Source organism: Amblyraja radiata, chromosome 14 (assembly GCF_010909765.2).
Source record: "Amblyraja radiata isolate CabotCenter1 chromosome 14, sAmbRad1.1.pri, whole genome shotgun sequence".
NCBI lineage: Eukaryota > Metazoa > Chordata > Chondrichthyes > Rajiformes > Rajidae > Amblyraja > Amblyraja radiata.
Window position 1 is genome coordinate 48,000,044 of NC_045969.1, and position 17,242 is coordinate 48,017,285.

Sequence of the window (17,242 nt, forward strand, 5' to 3'; positions counted from 1 at the left end):
GACGTCATCAGCTTGTTAGCTTTAAAATATATTTCATTTTTGTGAACAATTTTAATAAATAACAAGAAATAATGAATCAAATTTTCAGATGAGGCGATTTTTGAGATCATGAGGTAAATCTCTATCGGAATATGTAAACATTTTACCGTTAGCGCATTGTGTTTTCGAGGAGATGTGAATCACAGACAAACAAGACACACATACACAAATAAATACATCTACATCCAAGATCAGAGTTTTATAATTATAGAGATGATCTTAATAAGTGCTTTCAGACTGGTGGCCACAGCATTGTTTGGCCCCTTCCCAACAATTTGCGAAAGGAGGCATAACAAAAATCAAAATATCTCACTCGATTTTTGGGTAAGAACTAATGTCTCATCACAATTGTAGTTCAGATGCTTGTTTCAAGAATACAGTATAAATAGGGTCTCAACCCGAAACATCACCCATTCCTTCTCTCAAGAAATGCTGCCTGTCTCGCCGAGTTACTCCAGCTTTTGGTGTCTACCTTCATATTAAATATATTCTAAAGTTTTTTCAAACTTATTTTTGAACTGGAGGTGAGAGGAAAGAACCTACCTAATTGATGGGTGAATTATTCTTCAAAGAGTGTGGCGGGCTGTCCATTACAAAAAAAACCCAATTCATGGCAAATGATGAAAGAACCTTTATGAAGGGGTTGAATTCATTCCATGCAGTGGGATGGGATTATTGGGAAGTCAAATCAACTGGAATCCTCAATTGAAAATGTGAGAAAGATCAGCTGAAAAAATGTTTCAATTACAAAATCGACCGAGTGACATTTTGAAGACTCGCTTAATGTCACATTGTGCGCTGCAGTTGATCACCCGGTTCTAATAATAAATACTAAACTTTATTTATACTCGCGTAATGTTTTAAACATGAACTTGAGATCTGGTACTAGATGTACTATGAATTTTGAAGATTGAATTGAAAGCTTAATAATAAGATCTCGTGTGCAAAAAACAATCTGATGATAATTACCTTCAGTTAAATTATCGAAAGCATTCCTAAATTCTAACGGAAATGTTTCAAGAGCGTGGGTAACTTGAAAGCAAGCACCAAAACTGAATTAATGAAGGCTTTACAGATTTAAAAGTTAACAAAATACAAAACAAAACAAGTTAAAATAACTTTTCAACAAATAGTGTTTCCTCTGAACTTTTTTCCCAGGGTAGAAATGTCAAGGATTAGAGGGCACAGATTTAAGATAAGAAATGCTAAATTTAAAGGCAATGTGCAGGGTTTAATACACAGAGAAAGGTGGGTGTCGAAAATGCACTGCAAGGGGAGGTGATGAAGACATATACGATAGTGGCATTTTAAAAGGCTTTCAGATAGGCACATGCACAGTCTCCTGCCCAGAGTAGGGGAATCGAGGACCAGAGGACATAGGTTTAAGGTAAAGGGGAAAATATTTAATAAGAATCTGAGGGGTAACTTTTTCACACAAAGGCTGGTGGGTGTATGGAACAAGCTACCAGAGGAGGTAGTTGAGGCTGGGATTATCCCAGCGTTTAAGAAACAGTTAGATGGGTACATGGATAGGACAGGGTTGGAGGGATATGGACCAAGCGCAGGCAGGTGGGACTAGTGTAGCTGGGACATGTTGGCCGGTGTGGGCAAGTTGGGCTGAAGGGCCTGTTTCCACACTGTATCACTCAATGACTATGACATGGATATGCAGAGAATGGATGAATATGGATCGCATGAGGCAGATGAGATTAGTTGATCTTGGCATCATGTTCACCACAGATATTGTGGGGCAAAGGGCTCATTCCTGGGCTCTACTGTTCTATGTTCTATTAACAGAAGACCGACGACTCATTCCAATTTTAAACAATCGTGTAATATGGCAATGACACTTTGATTTCCATTGTCTTATAATAAGCACATCCAGTATTAAATTCAACTTTCCACTACACCCTGGTTCTTTCTTTTTAACTTCATAACCCTGATCCATTGAAAAGCCAAATTTATGCTCTAAATAATAATTCTGTTATTATGGAAGTCACCAAGCACGTTCCCCTTACTAATTCAAATAGCAGAAGTTCTGCACAAGGCCATACATTTGCACACAGGCTAAAACTAATTTCCAGATGAATGTACTGGTAAAATGATAATCTAAGTGCAAAAGGGTAGATAGAGCAAGATACTAAAGAAGGTAAAGATTACCGATAATTGAAGACAATGCTTAGTGATAGCAAATGGAAATTTGTGTCGGCTGGAAGTATTCTCACTTCTGAGACAGAACAGACCTTAAGATGTCATTTTGGCTGAGACAGCATGATCAGAGGGAGGGAGGGAATCCCACATTGCCAAGAAGCTAAACTGTGAGTTCTAGCTGCCTGTTTGTTACATGTTAAATATTCCATTACGCTATTTAAAGGAGAGTATCTCCGGGTCACATTCTTCCCTTTGTTAACAATTACTAAAGTCATTCAGTTTTCTGTCACTAGTGGGAGTGTGCTAGATTTTCACTGCAGTTACCCAAACAAGACGTATCTGTACTTTATATGGGACTTTGTGATGGGGTTGGGAGCTGGAAGTGTGCTTTGTCCCAGGATACCAGTGACTCAGATTAATTTCATGAGGACCCAGAGCACATACATATAATTCAAACATTTCCTTGGCCTGTTGCCCCATAGTTAGCAATTGTTATGCATCAACTGTCCTGACAGCTTCAAAACCATGAACTCCAAGAGTGGGTTCCATTTCATCAAAGCTTGTGCTCATGTGAAGAGATGAATAAGCAACTAACCCCATTTTGTATCCTATCCCTCTTGGAGTTGAAATAAAACAGAAATCAAGTACTTTCTACCTCCATTTAAACGATTTAATAAATAAGCTGGGGAACGTTTGTTTAAAATCAATTTTGATATTTATTAAATGAAAATCAAAAGTTTTGCAGATTCAAAATCTTGATTGTCTCTCTTTCCGCCTATGTTGTTGTTGAGTTATTCCAGCATTTTTTTTGGGGGTGGGGGTTGGTAATTATTAAGATGCTTTTTAATATATCAAAAATAATATAAAGCATTTTACCTTATAACATTTCAAGCCCTTTAGTCAGGAATATTTAGTTCTAAGGACTAGGTCAAGAAGGCATTAGTTCAGTACTGAGGGTGTCTCCACTGAGTATAACCAGGCATTTCTAATGTCCTGAAGATAGATACAAAAAGCTGGAGTAACTCAGCGGGTCAGGGAGCATCTTTGGAGTAAAGGAATAGGTGATGTTTCAGATGGAGACGTCACCCATTCCTTCTTTCCAGAGATACTGCCTGACTCGCTGAGATACTCCAGCTTTTTGTGTCTATCTTCAGATTAACCCAGCATTTGAGGTTCCTTCCTACACATTACTAATACCCTGGTCAAACAGGAGCTAGGTCAAACACAATGTAATTCCGTTTCTTTAACTCCTATATATCAGTGAGACCAAGCGCAGACTCAGCGATCGTTTAGCTGAATACCTTCGCTCAGTCTGCCTAGGCCTAAGCGATCTCATAGTTGCTAATAACTCCTTCTCCCATTCCCAAACTGACCATTCTGTCCTCCTCCATTGTCAAAGTGAAGCCAAACGCAAATTGGAAGAACAGCTTGGGCAGCTTACTCCCCAGCGGTATGAATATTGACTTCAACCTTTGCTTTCCCTCTCTCTCTGTCCGACCTCCACCATAGTTCTCCGACCAGTTTCACTGTCCTCCTGATTAATTTTACTGTTTGTGTGCCTCTTTGTCACCTTCCCCACAGCCAACAATGAACCAATTCTACATTTCCCTGAGCATCGTCTGCTTTGATCTGTCGTTTTCACACCTTGCCCGTCCATATCTCGCAAATCCCTCTCCTCTGACTTTCAGTCTGAAGAAGGGTCTCAACCAGAAATGTCACCCATTCCTTCTCTCCAGAGAAGGGGCCTGTTCCACTGACTTACTCCAGCATTTTGAGTCTATCTTCTGAAGCCAGATCAATGTGCGTTCAGCTTCTCATTAACATTCCTTGGCATCTATTTTTTCTAATTTGGCATCTGGATCATGAGGGATTAACACCAGTAAAACATATGGCACTTTCATTTCTGCCAATTTAAATGTGGACTGTTGTTCCTCTCCTGCATTGTCACACTGTTAAATCCAAATGGAACTGGTGCAAGTGATGCCTTACCTTAGCTTTTGAATGTTGGATGTAATCCCTGAGAGTCTGTAGACACCATCTACAATGCCATGTTTCTCAATGAATTCGGTACAGCTTTTGAGGACTTGAGGAACTGTTTACAAAGAAAAGGTGAAAATTAGCTTTAATGCTCAATGCATTCAACATCTTTCTCCTTAGAACAGTACAGCACATGAGCAGGCCCTTCAGCCCACAATGTTTATGCTGAACACGATACAAAGTTAAACTGATCTCATCTGCCTATACATGATCCATATCCCTCTATTCCCTGCACTTCCAAGTGTCTATCCAAAAACATCTTAAAACAACACTATCGTATAAGCCTCCACCCTCACCCCTGGCAGTGTGTTCCAGGCCCCCAACACCCTGTGTAAAAAACTTGCCCTGCACCCCTCTCCATTAACCTGTCCCCCTCGCACCTTATAGCTATGCCCTCTAGTGTTGGATATTTCCACGCTGGGAAAAAGATTCTGTCGACCCTATTTATGCCTCTCATAATTTTATATACTTTATCAAGTCTCTCTTCAACATCCGATGTTCCAGAGAAAACAATCCCAAATAGCTTGGGGGAGGGAGGGGAGATGGGGCAATGTGTGCCATCACACTCCACTCCCCCACTACTCTCATTCCACCAAGCCATCTATATAATATCAATGGACATGCATGCATATGTTTACCCATAGGTGTAAGGACCTGTTTGTCTTTTCAAACGCTGGGAAATGTCGTTTCTGAGTCTGGGGTTCGCCACTTCTTCTGGTACAGTTTGTATATAGTTCCATGTTTACTGTGCAATTATATACCGAGCAAATAACAGAATGAAACGGTGTTTCTCGGGCATGTAACTTATTTGCATGCAAACTGTTTCTTTTGTCAGTCTATCCAGGAATATTGCAACAATATAGCAAGATGACAGTGTAAATGGGAGGAGTAAAGAGACAGGAATCAGAATTTATTGGGCTATGGGTAGGATGGGCTCTTGGTTGAGGATCTGAATGAATACAACATTGTCATGTACAGTGGTGGTTGTCTGTGCAAGAGCTGAAATGCAAAACCACCCCAGCACATTGCTAAAGCATATCTTTAAATAATTTCAAATGCCCTGTGGACTTTCTTTCTGATATGAACTGAATCCTACATTTGTAATGAATTCTCCTATCAATACATGCTATGTTCCGTTTGTTTTCCCGTTTACTTTATCTGCAGACTGGGCTTCAGAGAGTCATGCACAAGGCCGCAAGGTCTCTTTACACTGCCCAGCTCTGAAATCCTTTGCCCTTTAGATAAAATGCTGCTTCTTAATTTTCTTGCCAAACAAAAAAAGCTTTTCAGTGCATGTGACGATAATAAACAAAAGTAAAATGAAAAAGTTCACATTTTCATTTGCCAGCTCATTGCTCCCTCAACAACCCACCTACAAATGTTTCCTTGTAACCTCCTCATTTTGTCTTTACAACTTACTTTCTTGCCTGTCCTTGTGCGTACTTGAGGAAATGTACTCACCAGGCCTTGCTATTAATTATTTATATAAATTGTAAAAAGTTTACCCTGTTAGCACACCACTATTGCCAACAGAAAGTGACCACTAATGTCTGAAGAAGGGTCTCGACCCGAAACGTCACCCATTCCTTCTCTCCAGAGATGCTGCCTGTCCCGCTGTTACTCCAGCATTTTGTGTCTGACTAATGTCATCCCACTGTTTCCTATGTTAGCCAGCCAACCTTCCGTACCAGTAAGTTAATTCCTCTGGCATAAGCTATTATTTTCCATGCAGCACCTACAGAACACCCTCTGGAAATCTACTGTATGTATTCCATATTCCCCCAGTTAGGCTACTTAGTTTTAATTTAGTTTAGAAATACAGCATGGAAACAGGCCCTTCGGCCCACACCGACCATTGGTCCCCCGTTTGCACTAGTTATCCCAGTGAATACTAGGGGTAATTACAGAGCCCAATTAAACTACAACCCTGCACGATTTGGGGACGAGGAAGGAAACCCACGCAGTCACAGGGAGAGCATGCAAACTCCAAATAGACAGCACCCGAAGACAGGTCGAATTTGGGTCTCTGGCTTTGGAGGGTCACGCACACAGATCCCTTTATTATTATCTTCCCAATGGCATAATCTTATAACACCACCCGCATAGAATTGAGGGTTTACATAAAGTAGACCTTTTGCAAAATATTGCTGCTTGAATAGTTTGTCCTGTTTCCACCAGCAAGGTAGCTAAGCCACCTTTATGCCTGTTTATCTTTCTGCTGAAATTTGCATGTGAAAATCATTGGCATTTACAGATTCCAGACCTCATCCTGGCACCTTGCCTTCAAAACACTAAATAATTCAGTCTGTTCAGTGCATTGAATTCTTCTTAAATAATGTAGTGATGCAAAAATTATAAAATGATGATCCGGTGCAAAATAAGGCTTTGAAACTTTAGATAGTCTGAAATAAAACTCTGAATGAACAGAAAGTGTACAGGGTGTAACATGAACATTTTTTAAATGGGTGCAATAGGTCACACTTAGATTGTCCCAGAAGAACGTTTGGTAACGGCACGGTGGCGCAGCGGTGGAGTAGCTGCCTTACGGTGCCAGAGACCCAGATTTGATCCTGACTATGGGTGCTTGTCTGCATGGAGTTTGTACCTTCTCCCTGTGACCTGCGTGGGTTTTCTCTGGGTGTTTGATTTCCTCCCACACTCCAAAGACGTACATGTTTGTAGGTTAATTGGCTTGGTAGAAGTGTAAAAATTGTCCCTAGTGTGTGTAGGATAGTGAGTGAGGGGATCGCTGGTCGGCACGGACTGAGTGGACCAAAGGGTCTGTTTCCACACTGTATCTCCAAAACTAAAACTTAAAAAGCTTGGAAACCGGCCCTTTGGCCCATCGATCACCCAGTCACACTGGTTCTGCTATCCCACTTTCTCATCCCCTTCCTGCACACTAGGAACAAATTGCAGAGGCCAAATAACCTACTAACTTGCACATCTTTGGGATGTGGGAGGAAAGCAGAGCACCTGGAGGAAACCCAGACAGTTACAGGGAGAACATGCAAACTCTACACAGACAGCATCCTAGGTCAGAATTGAACCCGGGTCTCTGGCACTGTGAGGGAGCATCTAGACTACCAGGTGCACTACTGTGCTGCCTGTTTTTAACCAGAGAGAAAAGTTTAAGAGAAAAAGTTTAAGAGAAAATCTCTTCCTGTTGGCAACAATAGTATATGTCCACTGCCCATCACAGGTACAGTAAGATGTTTTCACCGACACCATTCAAGTGCGGCTTTGTTGCTGCTGGGTTTGGCACTTTTAACACTAACTCATTGCTTGCATTGTGTCATTGCTAAATCGAGGGTTTGAATGGCTGTTTCCATTGCAAGCAGCAAGGTTGAGGTCACAGGAAGTGAAAGCTGGTTGTTTGTTTCAGTGAAGAAAAGGCAACACACCCAACGCACGAGTGTTCTTGTTGTGTTGAAAATGTAACAGACTTAGGTTCCACGCCTAGAATGGTGCAAAGCATGGCCTGGGAAGCGTACAATACAGAGCGGCTGCTCTCCCCATTTATAAACAGAGGTCAGAGTGCAGTCTTGTGGAAACAGCAAAGTTGGCTCTGCATTCTGTCAGATAGATTTCCAAATGTGTAGGAGGGAACTGCAGATGCTGGTTTAAATCAAAGACGCACACAAAATGCTGGAGCAACTTAGCGGAACAGGCAGCATCTCTGGAGAGAAGGAATGGGTGACGTTTCAGGTCGAGCCCCTTCTTCAGACCCAACTGAAGAACCTGAAGTCTGAAGAAGGGTCTCGACCCGAAACGGCATCCATTCCTTCTCTCCAGAGATGCTGCCTGGCCTGCTAAGTTACTCCAGCATTTTGAGTCTGTCTTGTATTGATTTCCAATCTTGGTGGCTAGGGTGTTCTCTTTAAAGAGAGATGCAAACACTACTGGCTATGACTGGTGAACATAAAGACAAGATACAAAGAGCTTTTGCACAATTATCTGTGCTACATATATTTTTAATCTGAATATAATTTATTTTTGAAATTCACTAAATTCTTCTGACACACAGTCTACATGTCACATACAACTTTATTGTAGAAGTAAAGCAGATAACAATACAATGTTGGAACAAGCCCTTCGGCCCACAATGTCTATGCTGAACATAATGCCAAGTTGAACTAATTTCCTCTGCCTGCCAGTGATCCATATCTTTCCATTCACTGTATATCCATGTGCCTATCTAATAGCCTCAGAATGCCACTAATATATAGTATCTGCCTCCACCACCAACCATGGCAGGGTGTTCCAGGCACCCACCACTCTCTGTGTAAAAAACTTGCCCTGCACATCTCCTTTAAACATTGCCCCTCTCACCTTAAAGCTAAGCCCTCTAATCTTGGACATTTTGACTGGGAATGAGGTTCTGACTGTCTACGGTATCTATCATGCCACTCATAATTTTAGATACCTCTATCATGCCTCCTCTCACCCTCTGATGTTCCTGAGAAAACAATCTAAGTTTGTCCAACCTCTAGTTAATAGTCAATACCCTCTGATCCAGGCAGCATCCTGGTAATGTCTTCTGCACACTCTCAAAAGTCTCCACTTCCTTCCTGTAATGTAAGAACCGCACACAATACGCCAAATGTGACCTAACCAAAGTTTTATAAAGCAGGCACATAACTTCCTGAAACGGGCTCAGTATATATTTAATGTGATTCTTACATCCATACATTGTAATGGATTCCATATGAAGAAAACGTTCTCCAGCGCATTCTAGGAGGTAATTGTATATCTCGTAGTTTTATGATGAGGTACATTGTCAAATTTAATTTGTTACAAAAACTACCTCCCCGCATGAGAGAGTTGTATAACCACATATAGGCTTCCTATATACCAAGGTGCTGAAGTAAAGGGGCTGTCCCATTTGGGCGACCTAATTGGTGAGTTTAGAAGAGCTTAGTAGAGTTTGAAAAAAATGTCATGTTGAAGACCTCCTTCGACTATGTAGAAGACCAGCTTTGACTAGCTACGACTAACCGGGAAAATTGGAGAGCGAATAGTGGAGAGTGAAGACGACCTCCTTCGATCTCCTTCGACCTCCCTTCAACTATGATGAAGACTACCTTCGACTACCTACGACTAACATGCCTACCTACTACGACCTACTACGATTAAACCTACGAGTAAAAAAAGTCAATTTTTCCATGGCAACCTTTTTTTACTCGCGGGCATTTTTCAACATGTTGAAAAATATGCCACGACCTAGCTGAGGCCTCAAGTACACGGGGACTACTCTCGAGCATGAGGGTGAGATACAAAGACCTCCTACGACCTCGTGTCGACCATGCTGCGAGTATGAGTCGAGGGCAAACTTGCCAGAACTCGCGGATTAGGTTGCCCAAGTGGGACAGCCCCTTAAGGATAGACACAAAAAGCTAGAGTAACTCAGCGGGTCAGACAACATCTCTGGTGTAACGGAATAGGTGACACTTCTTCAGATCCAGGACTTGACCCGAAACGTCACTTATTCCTTTTCTCCAGAGATGCTGTCTGACCCGCTGAGTTACTCCAGCTTTTTGTGTCTATCTTCGGTTTAAACCAGCATCTGCAGTTCCTTCCTACACACAAGGTGCTGAAGTACCGTGTTACCTTCTGGGGGTCTGCGTGTTAATTGGCCTTGGTGTCAGTAATGTCCATGGATGGGGTGCAGGGTGTGACTGGAACACTGGTGTTCGCGGTGGCTTGGGAGGAGTAACCCTTCAGGATGCTGCATTGGCACAACTGCTGGATGACGTTTGCGAAATATTGCAAAATGTATTTAAGAGAGAATTAGATTTAGCTCTTAGGGCTAACGGAATCACGGGATGTGAGGAGAAAGCAGGAACGGGGTACTGATTTGGGATGATCAGCCATGATCATATTGAGTGGCAGTGCTGGAACAAAGGGCCGAATGGCCTACTCCTGTACCTATTCTCTACGTTTCTATGTGGGAAGTGAGGCTTCATCTGGATATGATGGAACAAAATGTCACTGTTTCCTGGACCCACTCTCTCAGAGCAGGCTTTTGATACGTCCAAGTTCTCTTCAGAGATTTCATTAAATAATTCTCTTCACTTCTTGTTTAGTTTTAGACTAGTTTAGAGATACAGCGCTGAAACAAGCCCTTTCTGCTCACTGGATCCGCGCCGACCATCGATCCCCGCATATTAGCGTATTAACCCACTGGGGACATTTTTTACTTTTACACCAAGCCAATTAACCTACAAACCTATACGTCTTTGGACTGTGGAAGGAAACCGAAAATCTCGGAGAAAACCCACGCAGGTCACTGGGGCAATGTACAAACTCCATACAAACAGCACCCATAGTCAGGATCAAACCCGGGTCTCCGGCGCTGCATTCGCTGTAAGGCAGCAACTCTACCGCTGCGCCACCGTGCTGCCCTGTAGAATAGGTCAAAATATCTTTAACTACAAATTATTGGAGTCAGATATCACTCCATTCAATAGTATTCCGATGGTTGAGTCATTCCAATTGTATTAATTGGTCTGAAGAAACGTCACCCATCCATGTTGTCTAGAGATGCTGCCTGACCCGCTGAGTTCCTCCAGCACTTTGTGTTGGTTGTTGTAATCCAGCGTCTGTTTCTACTTTTCTCCGTTTGTATTACAGCTTGTTTCAGCATTGAGCTCCCGCTGGTTGTGTTTTAGATTGGTGGGCACGGTAGAATGAGGGCCAATTATCAGAGGTACAAGGAACTGTAGATGCAGGGATCTTGAGCAATATACAAAGTGCTGCAGTAATTCAGCAGGTCAGGCTGGATCTGTGGAGGGAACAGACAGGTGGAGTTTTGGGTCAGGATCCTGCTTCAGACTTTGTCCAATAATCGGAAGGTTTCTTCTGGTCAAAGTTAACTTGCACTCTCGGAGTTACTCCGCTAACCTTGTGATGGAGCAGCATTTTAGCTGGCGAATCTGTAGGAAGTAACTGCAGATGCTGGTTTAAACAGAAGATAGACATAAAATGCTGGAGTAACTAAGCACGACAGGCAGCATTTCTGGAGAGTAGGAAGGGGTGATGTTTCGGATCGAGACCCTTCTTCAGACATTCTTCTAATAGCCAGTTCCCATAAAGAGCATTCTGAAGCAAAGAATCTATTTCACTTGTGCTGATTGAGGGATAAAGTTTGGGTAGCAACTGGGAATATCTCAGATAGACACAAAGAGAGAGTATGAAGAGTTTGAAGAAGGGTCTCGACCCAAAACATCACCCATTCCTTCTCTCCAGAGATGCTGCCTGTCCTGCTTAGTTACGCCAGCATTTTGTGTCTATCTAGCTTTTTAGCTGGTGCCGTTTTGGTCTGTCATATACTGGGGAAACGGGGTCACATGGCACAACATGCATAGATTTGTGAGGCTGAATCTGTGGGCCAGTTGGAAAGACTGCAAGAAGACCACACTCCAACGGCAACAGTAAGAGATATTGGTGGAAGTCAATGCTCTATAGCTCATTCCTGAATGCAGTGCTGCAAGAACTTCAATGACCACAAAGAAACATTGAAGCTGACTGAATGCATTTACAAATTGCGTTCCCTCTCCAATACACCACGTGTCTCACTGTTTAATTCACCACAACCCCCATTATCAACCTCTATCATTCAGAACTGATACACAACATTCACATGGTTCATTAAACTCTTGCATTTCTCATCTATCAAAAGCCTCAGTGCCCATATTTCCTGTACATTGCCAGTAACTAAAGACAGAACACTAGAATGATTGCGCAACATTCATTGTACACTTCCCTTGCATGAGAGAGCAGGGGATAGGTGTGATCTAGGTAAAGTTGTACACTCTCTCTGTCTGATGGTCTCGAGCAAGTGGTCTACAAGAGGGAATGAATGTCTCTGGCTTTCTTTAAAGGTGCCTTTGCAATCTCCCTTATGCAACAGTACTTGGAAAATTCTGAGTTAGGTTTAGTTTAATTTAGATATAGCGTGGAAACATGCCCTTCGGCCCACCGAGTCCGCACCGACTAGCGATCCCCGCACACTAACACTATCCTACACACACCAGGGACACTTTATATTTTTATACCAAGCCAATTCACCTCCAAACCTGTACGTCTTTGGAGTGTGGGAGGAAACCGTAGATCTCGAAGAAAACCCACGCAGGTCACGGGGAGAACGTACAAACTCCGTACAGACAGCACCCGTTTGTAGTCAGGATGGAACCCAGGTATCTGGCGCTGTAAGGCAGTAACTCTACCGCTGCGCCACCGTGCCGCCCCTGTTGCAAATACTTTCAGTCCTAACTTGGAGGAAGTTATATGGGTCAAAACTCATGGCCATGATGATCTTGATGTTTCTTCACTCTGCTCTGAAGTTGCAGATGTGGCTGCAGCAGGCACCTTTCTGAGGGGACATCTTTAGTGAATAGCAAATTATATCTAGCATGTTAATGACTAGGACTCGGCAACAGTGATGCCCTGCGGATGGTTAAACTCCCGTGATGAAATGGCCACTGCCTGGTACTTAGTGGCACTAATGTTATTTGCCACTCATCATGCTATGTTTGAATGTTTTGCTTTGCAGTAACTTGTCCTGATGCATGTGCCCTGCTTATTCTTCTGGATGGTCTGCTCACTGAGGCATGTGCCGTGTATAAGAGTGGGTTAGGGAGACAGACAGGGTGAAGGGAGACACAAAATGCTGGAGTCACTCAGCGGGTCAGACAGCATCTCTGGAGAAAAGGAACAGGTGACGTTTCGGATTGAAACCCTTCTTCAGGTTTCAGAAGGGAGTCCATGGATGGAAAGGCTAAAACATGGAGACTGGGGAAACTGGGGACAATTAGAAGGAAGGGCTGGAGATGGAGACGAGGAGGGAGGAAAGGGACATTAGGTCAGAATAAGAAACCGGGGAGAGAGTGAGTGTGAGAGAATGAGAGTGAGAAAGAGTAAAAGTGGAGAACGAGCAAAGCTGATGTACAACTCTCATGATTCTACTATGATCCCTCCACCTGCCTGTCTGGCCACGGGAGATTGGATACGAGCAGCACTCACAAGCTTTGTCAAGTGAGAAAATTAACGGGTGGAGTTGTCTGTGGGGAACTGCCGGCTTTACTGATGTGAAAGACTGTGATCGACAAGTCACAATGTTGTGCTCTACCTGCTGCCATTCGACACTCAGGCTCTGTCCAGCAACGCAGCTACTTTTGTCAAAACATCAACCATGAGCTTTATTTTCCTAAGTACGAAACAACGCTGGTTTCACTGGCACAGCGTGTAAGAAGGAACTGCAGATGCTGGTTTAAATCGAAGATAGACACAAAAAGCTGGAGTAACACAGCGGGTCAGGCAGCATCTCTGGAGTCTATTCTGTGGCACAGTGTTTTGCAGATAGTCCCTCTGGACATATACTAGTTAAAGATTTGGGAGAAAGTGTTCATTTCTTAATTCTACCCGCCAACAGTGCATCTTATTGGCTTTGCTACAGTTCCTGGTGCTATGTAGCTCCATCAACAATTCCACCCACCCACAAAGGGGCCTCATTGAAACATACAGAGTGGTGAAAGGCCTGGATAGAGTGGATGTGGAGAGGATGTTTTCACTAGTGGGAGAGTTTATGACCAGAGGTCCTAGCCTCAGAATTAAAGGACGTTCTTTTAGGAAGGAGATGAGGAGAAATTTCTACAGAGAGGGTGGTGAATCTGTGGAATTCTTTGTCACAGAAGGCTGTGGAGGTCAAGTCAGTGGATATATTTAAGGCAGAGATAGATAGATTCTCGATTAGTACGGGTGTCAGAGGTTATGGGGAGAAGGCAGGAGAATGGGGTTAGAAGGGAGAGATAGATCAGCCATGATTGAATGGCGGAGTAGACTTGATGGGCCGAATGGCCTAATTCTACTCCTATCACTTATGACCTTATGACCCAGCCACCCACCCTTTCAAACTGGCTGCAGTTTCACCTTCCACAGCATTACATCCCCACAACTCCCACACTCTTCCCAACTCTGGACAGATATTCGCTGCGGGTTCCATATGTGAGTCATGCTGGCTGTTGTGGTGATATCTATAGTAACCCAGCTCTAGACTGGATTCGGTCCACACTTACCACTGTCTGCAAATGTTTTTTACTTAGTTTTGGAGACGGCCCAAATAGGATGAATGAAAAACCCAGAGACTCACCCAAACCGAGTCCATGAATTGCTGCATTCATAACTTTAAACAGTATGAGACTGTACATTGATGTGCAAGTTTGAATTATATTAAAAAGGCACAGTATTTCGATTTTGGCCGTTAATTATCAAAAGCTACCATCAGTTGAATTTTTTAAATCTCCATGGATAGTTTTCTGAATACTTTCACTCATTTTACATCTAAACGCTGTTGCTGTCGGTGACAGGATAGTTTTTGCACTGGCTGGTATGTCAGCAGGGTTAACATTCTTGGCTCTTCACATTTTCACTGCAGTTCAAATCTAACCCTGACAGATGCAGCAGCCAGTCACAGACGCATTTGTTGAAGTTTACCAGCTAAGGTTTTAAGATCTCGGCAGCTGAATCTGATTTGTATCTCCATAGATGCAAGGTGATGGACAAGGTGATAGACCTTATCTGTATAACTCATCCAGTTTGGCTTTAAGTGTGTAGGAAGGAACTGCAGATGCTGGTTTATACCAAAGATAGACACAAGATGCAAGTGTAACTCAGCAGGTCTGACAGCATCTCTGGAGAAAAGGAATAGGTGACGTTTTGGGTAGAGACCCTTCTTCAGACTGAGTCAGGGGAAAGGGAAAGGAGAGATATAGACGGTGATATAGATATGAGCAAATGAATGAAAGATATGCAAAAAAGTAACGATGATCGATGAAAAGGGCCACTGTTTGCTTGGGCAGCTTACAACCCAGCAGAATGAGACTTGATTTCTCTAACTTCAAGTAACCCTTGCATCCCCCCTCTCTCTGTCCCTCCACCACCCTAGTCGTTGTATTAGTTGCACTGTCATCCTAGTGAGTTTCATTGTCTGTATAACACATTAACTCCTAGCCCACAGCCAACAATGAACCATTTCCTTGTGCATCATTACTTACGGATGGATCGGCAGGTCCGTCCACTATTTTTGAAATCCATTATAAGGGGGTCGTTAAAACGAAGGTCTACAGTATTGTCTTTGCGAAACAGCTAGGATAGAAGATCGAGAGTATAGTTGAAAAGGGGTTTTGGGAAGCAGCCTTTTAAAGGTGCCCAGTAAATTAGAGAAGGCTTGACAGGAAGTTCAGAGTTCCAGAGGTAAAGAGGACGATTGGGTGAATGTTGGGACGCGTCGTGGGGTAGTGCGTGTGGGACAGGCGGAGTTGAAACACAATAAACTTCAACATCAAGCCAGCAGAGATAGAATTAGACAAGGAGGGATTTCAACATTTAGATGTAAACAACTAATTCTTTCGCAACAGAGGGACATGACAAAAAAGAGCGCTCACCGCTCGCAACACTCCCTGTGGCCGCTCAGGGAATTTCAACTGAGCTCTCGTTATTTTGTCCGGATTATAGGGATGGGCGGAACTCCAGTTGCCGGAAAATCAGTGTTCAAACTATATATAATTTTGTACCATTGTAGCATTATAATTTCAGAAAAAAAGTGCATTGTCCACAATGAGGTAGGTTGGAAGATCGGGACTACACTCTAGCTTATGGGTTGGACAGTTCAGTAGCCTGATAACAGAGGGGACGAAGCTGTTCCTAAATCTGGTGATACCTGATTTTCAGCTTTTGAATCTTCTGCCTGATGGGAGAGGAGAGCAAAGGGAATGACCAGAGTGAAAGTAATCCTTGAGTATGTTGGCTCCATCCCCAAGGCAGCAAGAAGTGGTGGAGGAGTGGGCTGCTGGACGTTCTGTGTCAATCGGGCTCCACGTGAGGTATAAATGGAGTCAATGGAAGGGAGATTGATTTGTGTGATGGTCTGGGCTGCGTCCACAATTCGTTACAATTTCTTGCGGTCTTGGTTGGAGCTGTTCCCAAACCAAGCTGTGATGCATCCTGAAAACATTAGCACTACATCATTAACACTAGTGGTGTATTAGAGTATAGATCTGTTTGGTCTCAGCTCTTTCGAGCACAGACTGTGGGTTACTGACTGTAATGATATTAGAAGTTACCTACAGGTTGAAGCCGCTATAGCCTGTGAGGCCAACTTAACAAAAACAAACAGCTTACAAAAAAGCTAATCTCATTTACAGGCATTCTTTATTAGCCAATGCTGTTGCAACTCTGGTGAAAGATGAGGCAACACTCTTGTCCGCCACAGAGCAGGAAACCACAAGGTGGAAGTTCACAGTAAACACACACTAATATGAATATTTAAAAGGAACAGATGCATTTACTTATGCATTAACTGCTGGCAGTTATTGTCCACCATTAATTACCATGAGAAGACAGCGGTACATCAGAGGGCCCTTACAGAGGCAAGTCAATCTCATTGGTTGCGAGGTTGAAGTCAAAGCATAGGTCAGACTGGGTCCAGATGTTGACTTCCTGGCCTAAAGGACATCAATCAACTGGTTGGCTTTTTTTTTAACCACAGGTTAATGGTCACTTCAACCAGGTTTACAAATTGTGTCGGAACGAACTGCAGATGTTGGTTGACACTGAAGATAGACACAAAATACTGGAGTAACTCAGCGGGACAGGCAGCATCTCTGGAGGATAGAAGGGTCACGACCCAAACGTCCCCCATTCCTTCTCTCCAGAGATGCTGCCTGTCCCGCTGAGTTGCTCCAGCTTTTTGTGTCTATCTTCGGTTTACAAATTTTTGGAAAGCAAAACTGATTTCCAATTCTTAACTTACCCAGTTGTGGAATTAAAAACTTATTTGGCCACTTACCCCTGCAGTGTCCTGGTGACAACTCTCGGACACGGGCCCTGAATGACCACTTGTGCACAGATCTCTGAGCTGACCATTCGTGGTCCTCTTGTACACGACCCAATGCAACCTTACCTACTCATGGCAAGATCTTGAAAGGGTATCATAGGGTAGAGGTTGAGTTGTTGC

General features: G+C 43.1%; 1 protein-coding gene across 1 annotated transcript in view; it reads right to left on the minus strand.

The window, feature by feature from the left end:
- The window catches only part of arhgap31 (Rho GTPase activating protein 31), a 114,323-nt gene that overhangs the window by 58,503 nt on the left and 38,578 nt on the right, over positions 1-17,242 (minus strand). Inside the window, exon 2 of the mRNA XM_033032296.1 lies at positions 4,180-4,282. Within this exon, the coding sequence (XP_032888187.1) occupies positions 4,180-4,282 (103 nt within the window). The remainder of the gene's footprint in view (positions 1-4,179; positions 4,283-17,242) is intronic.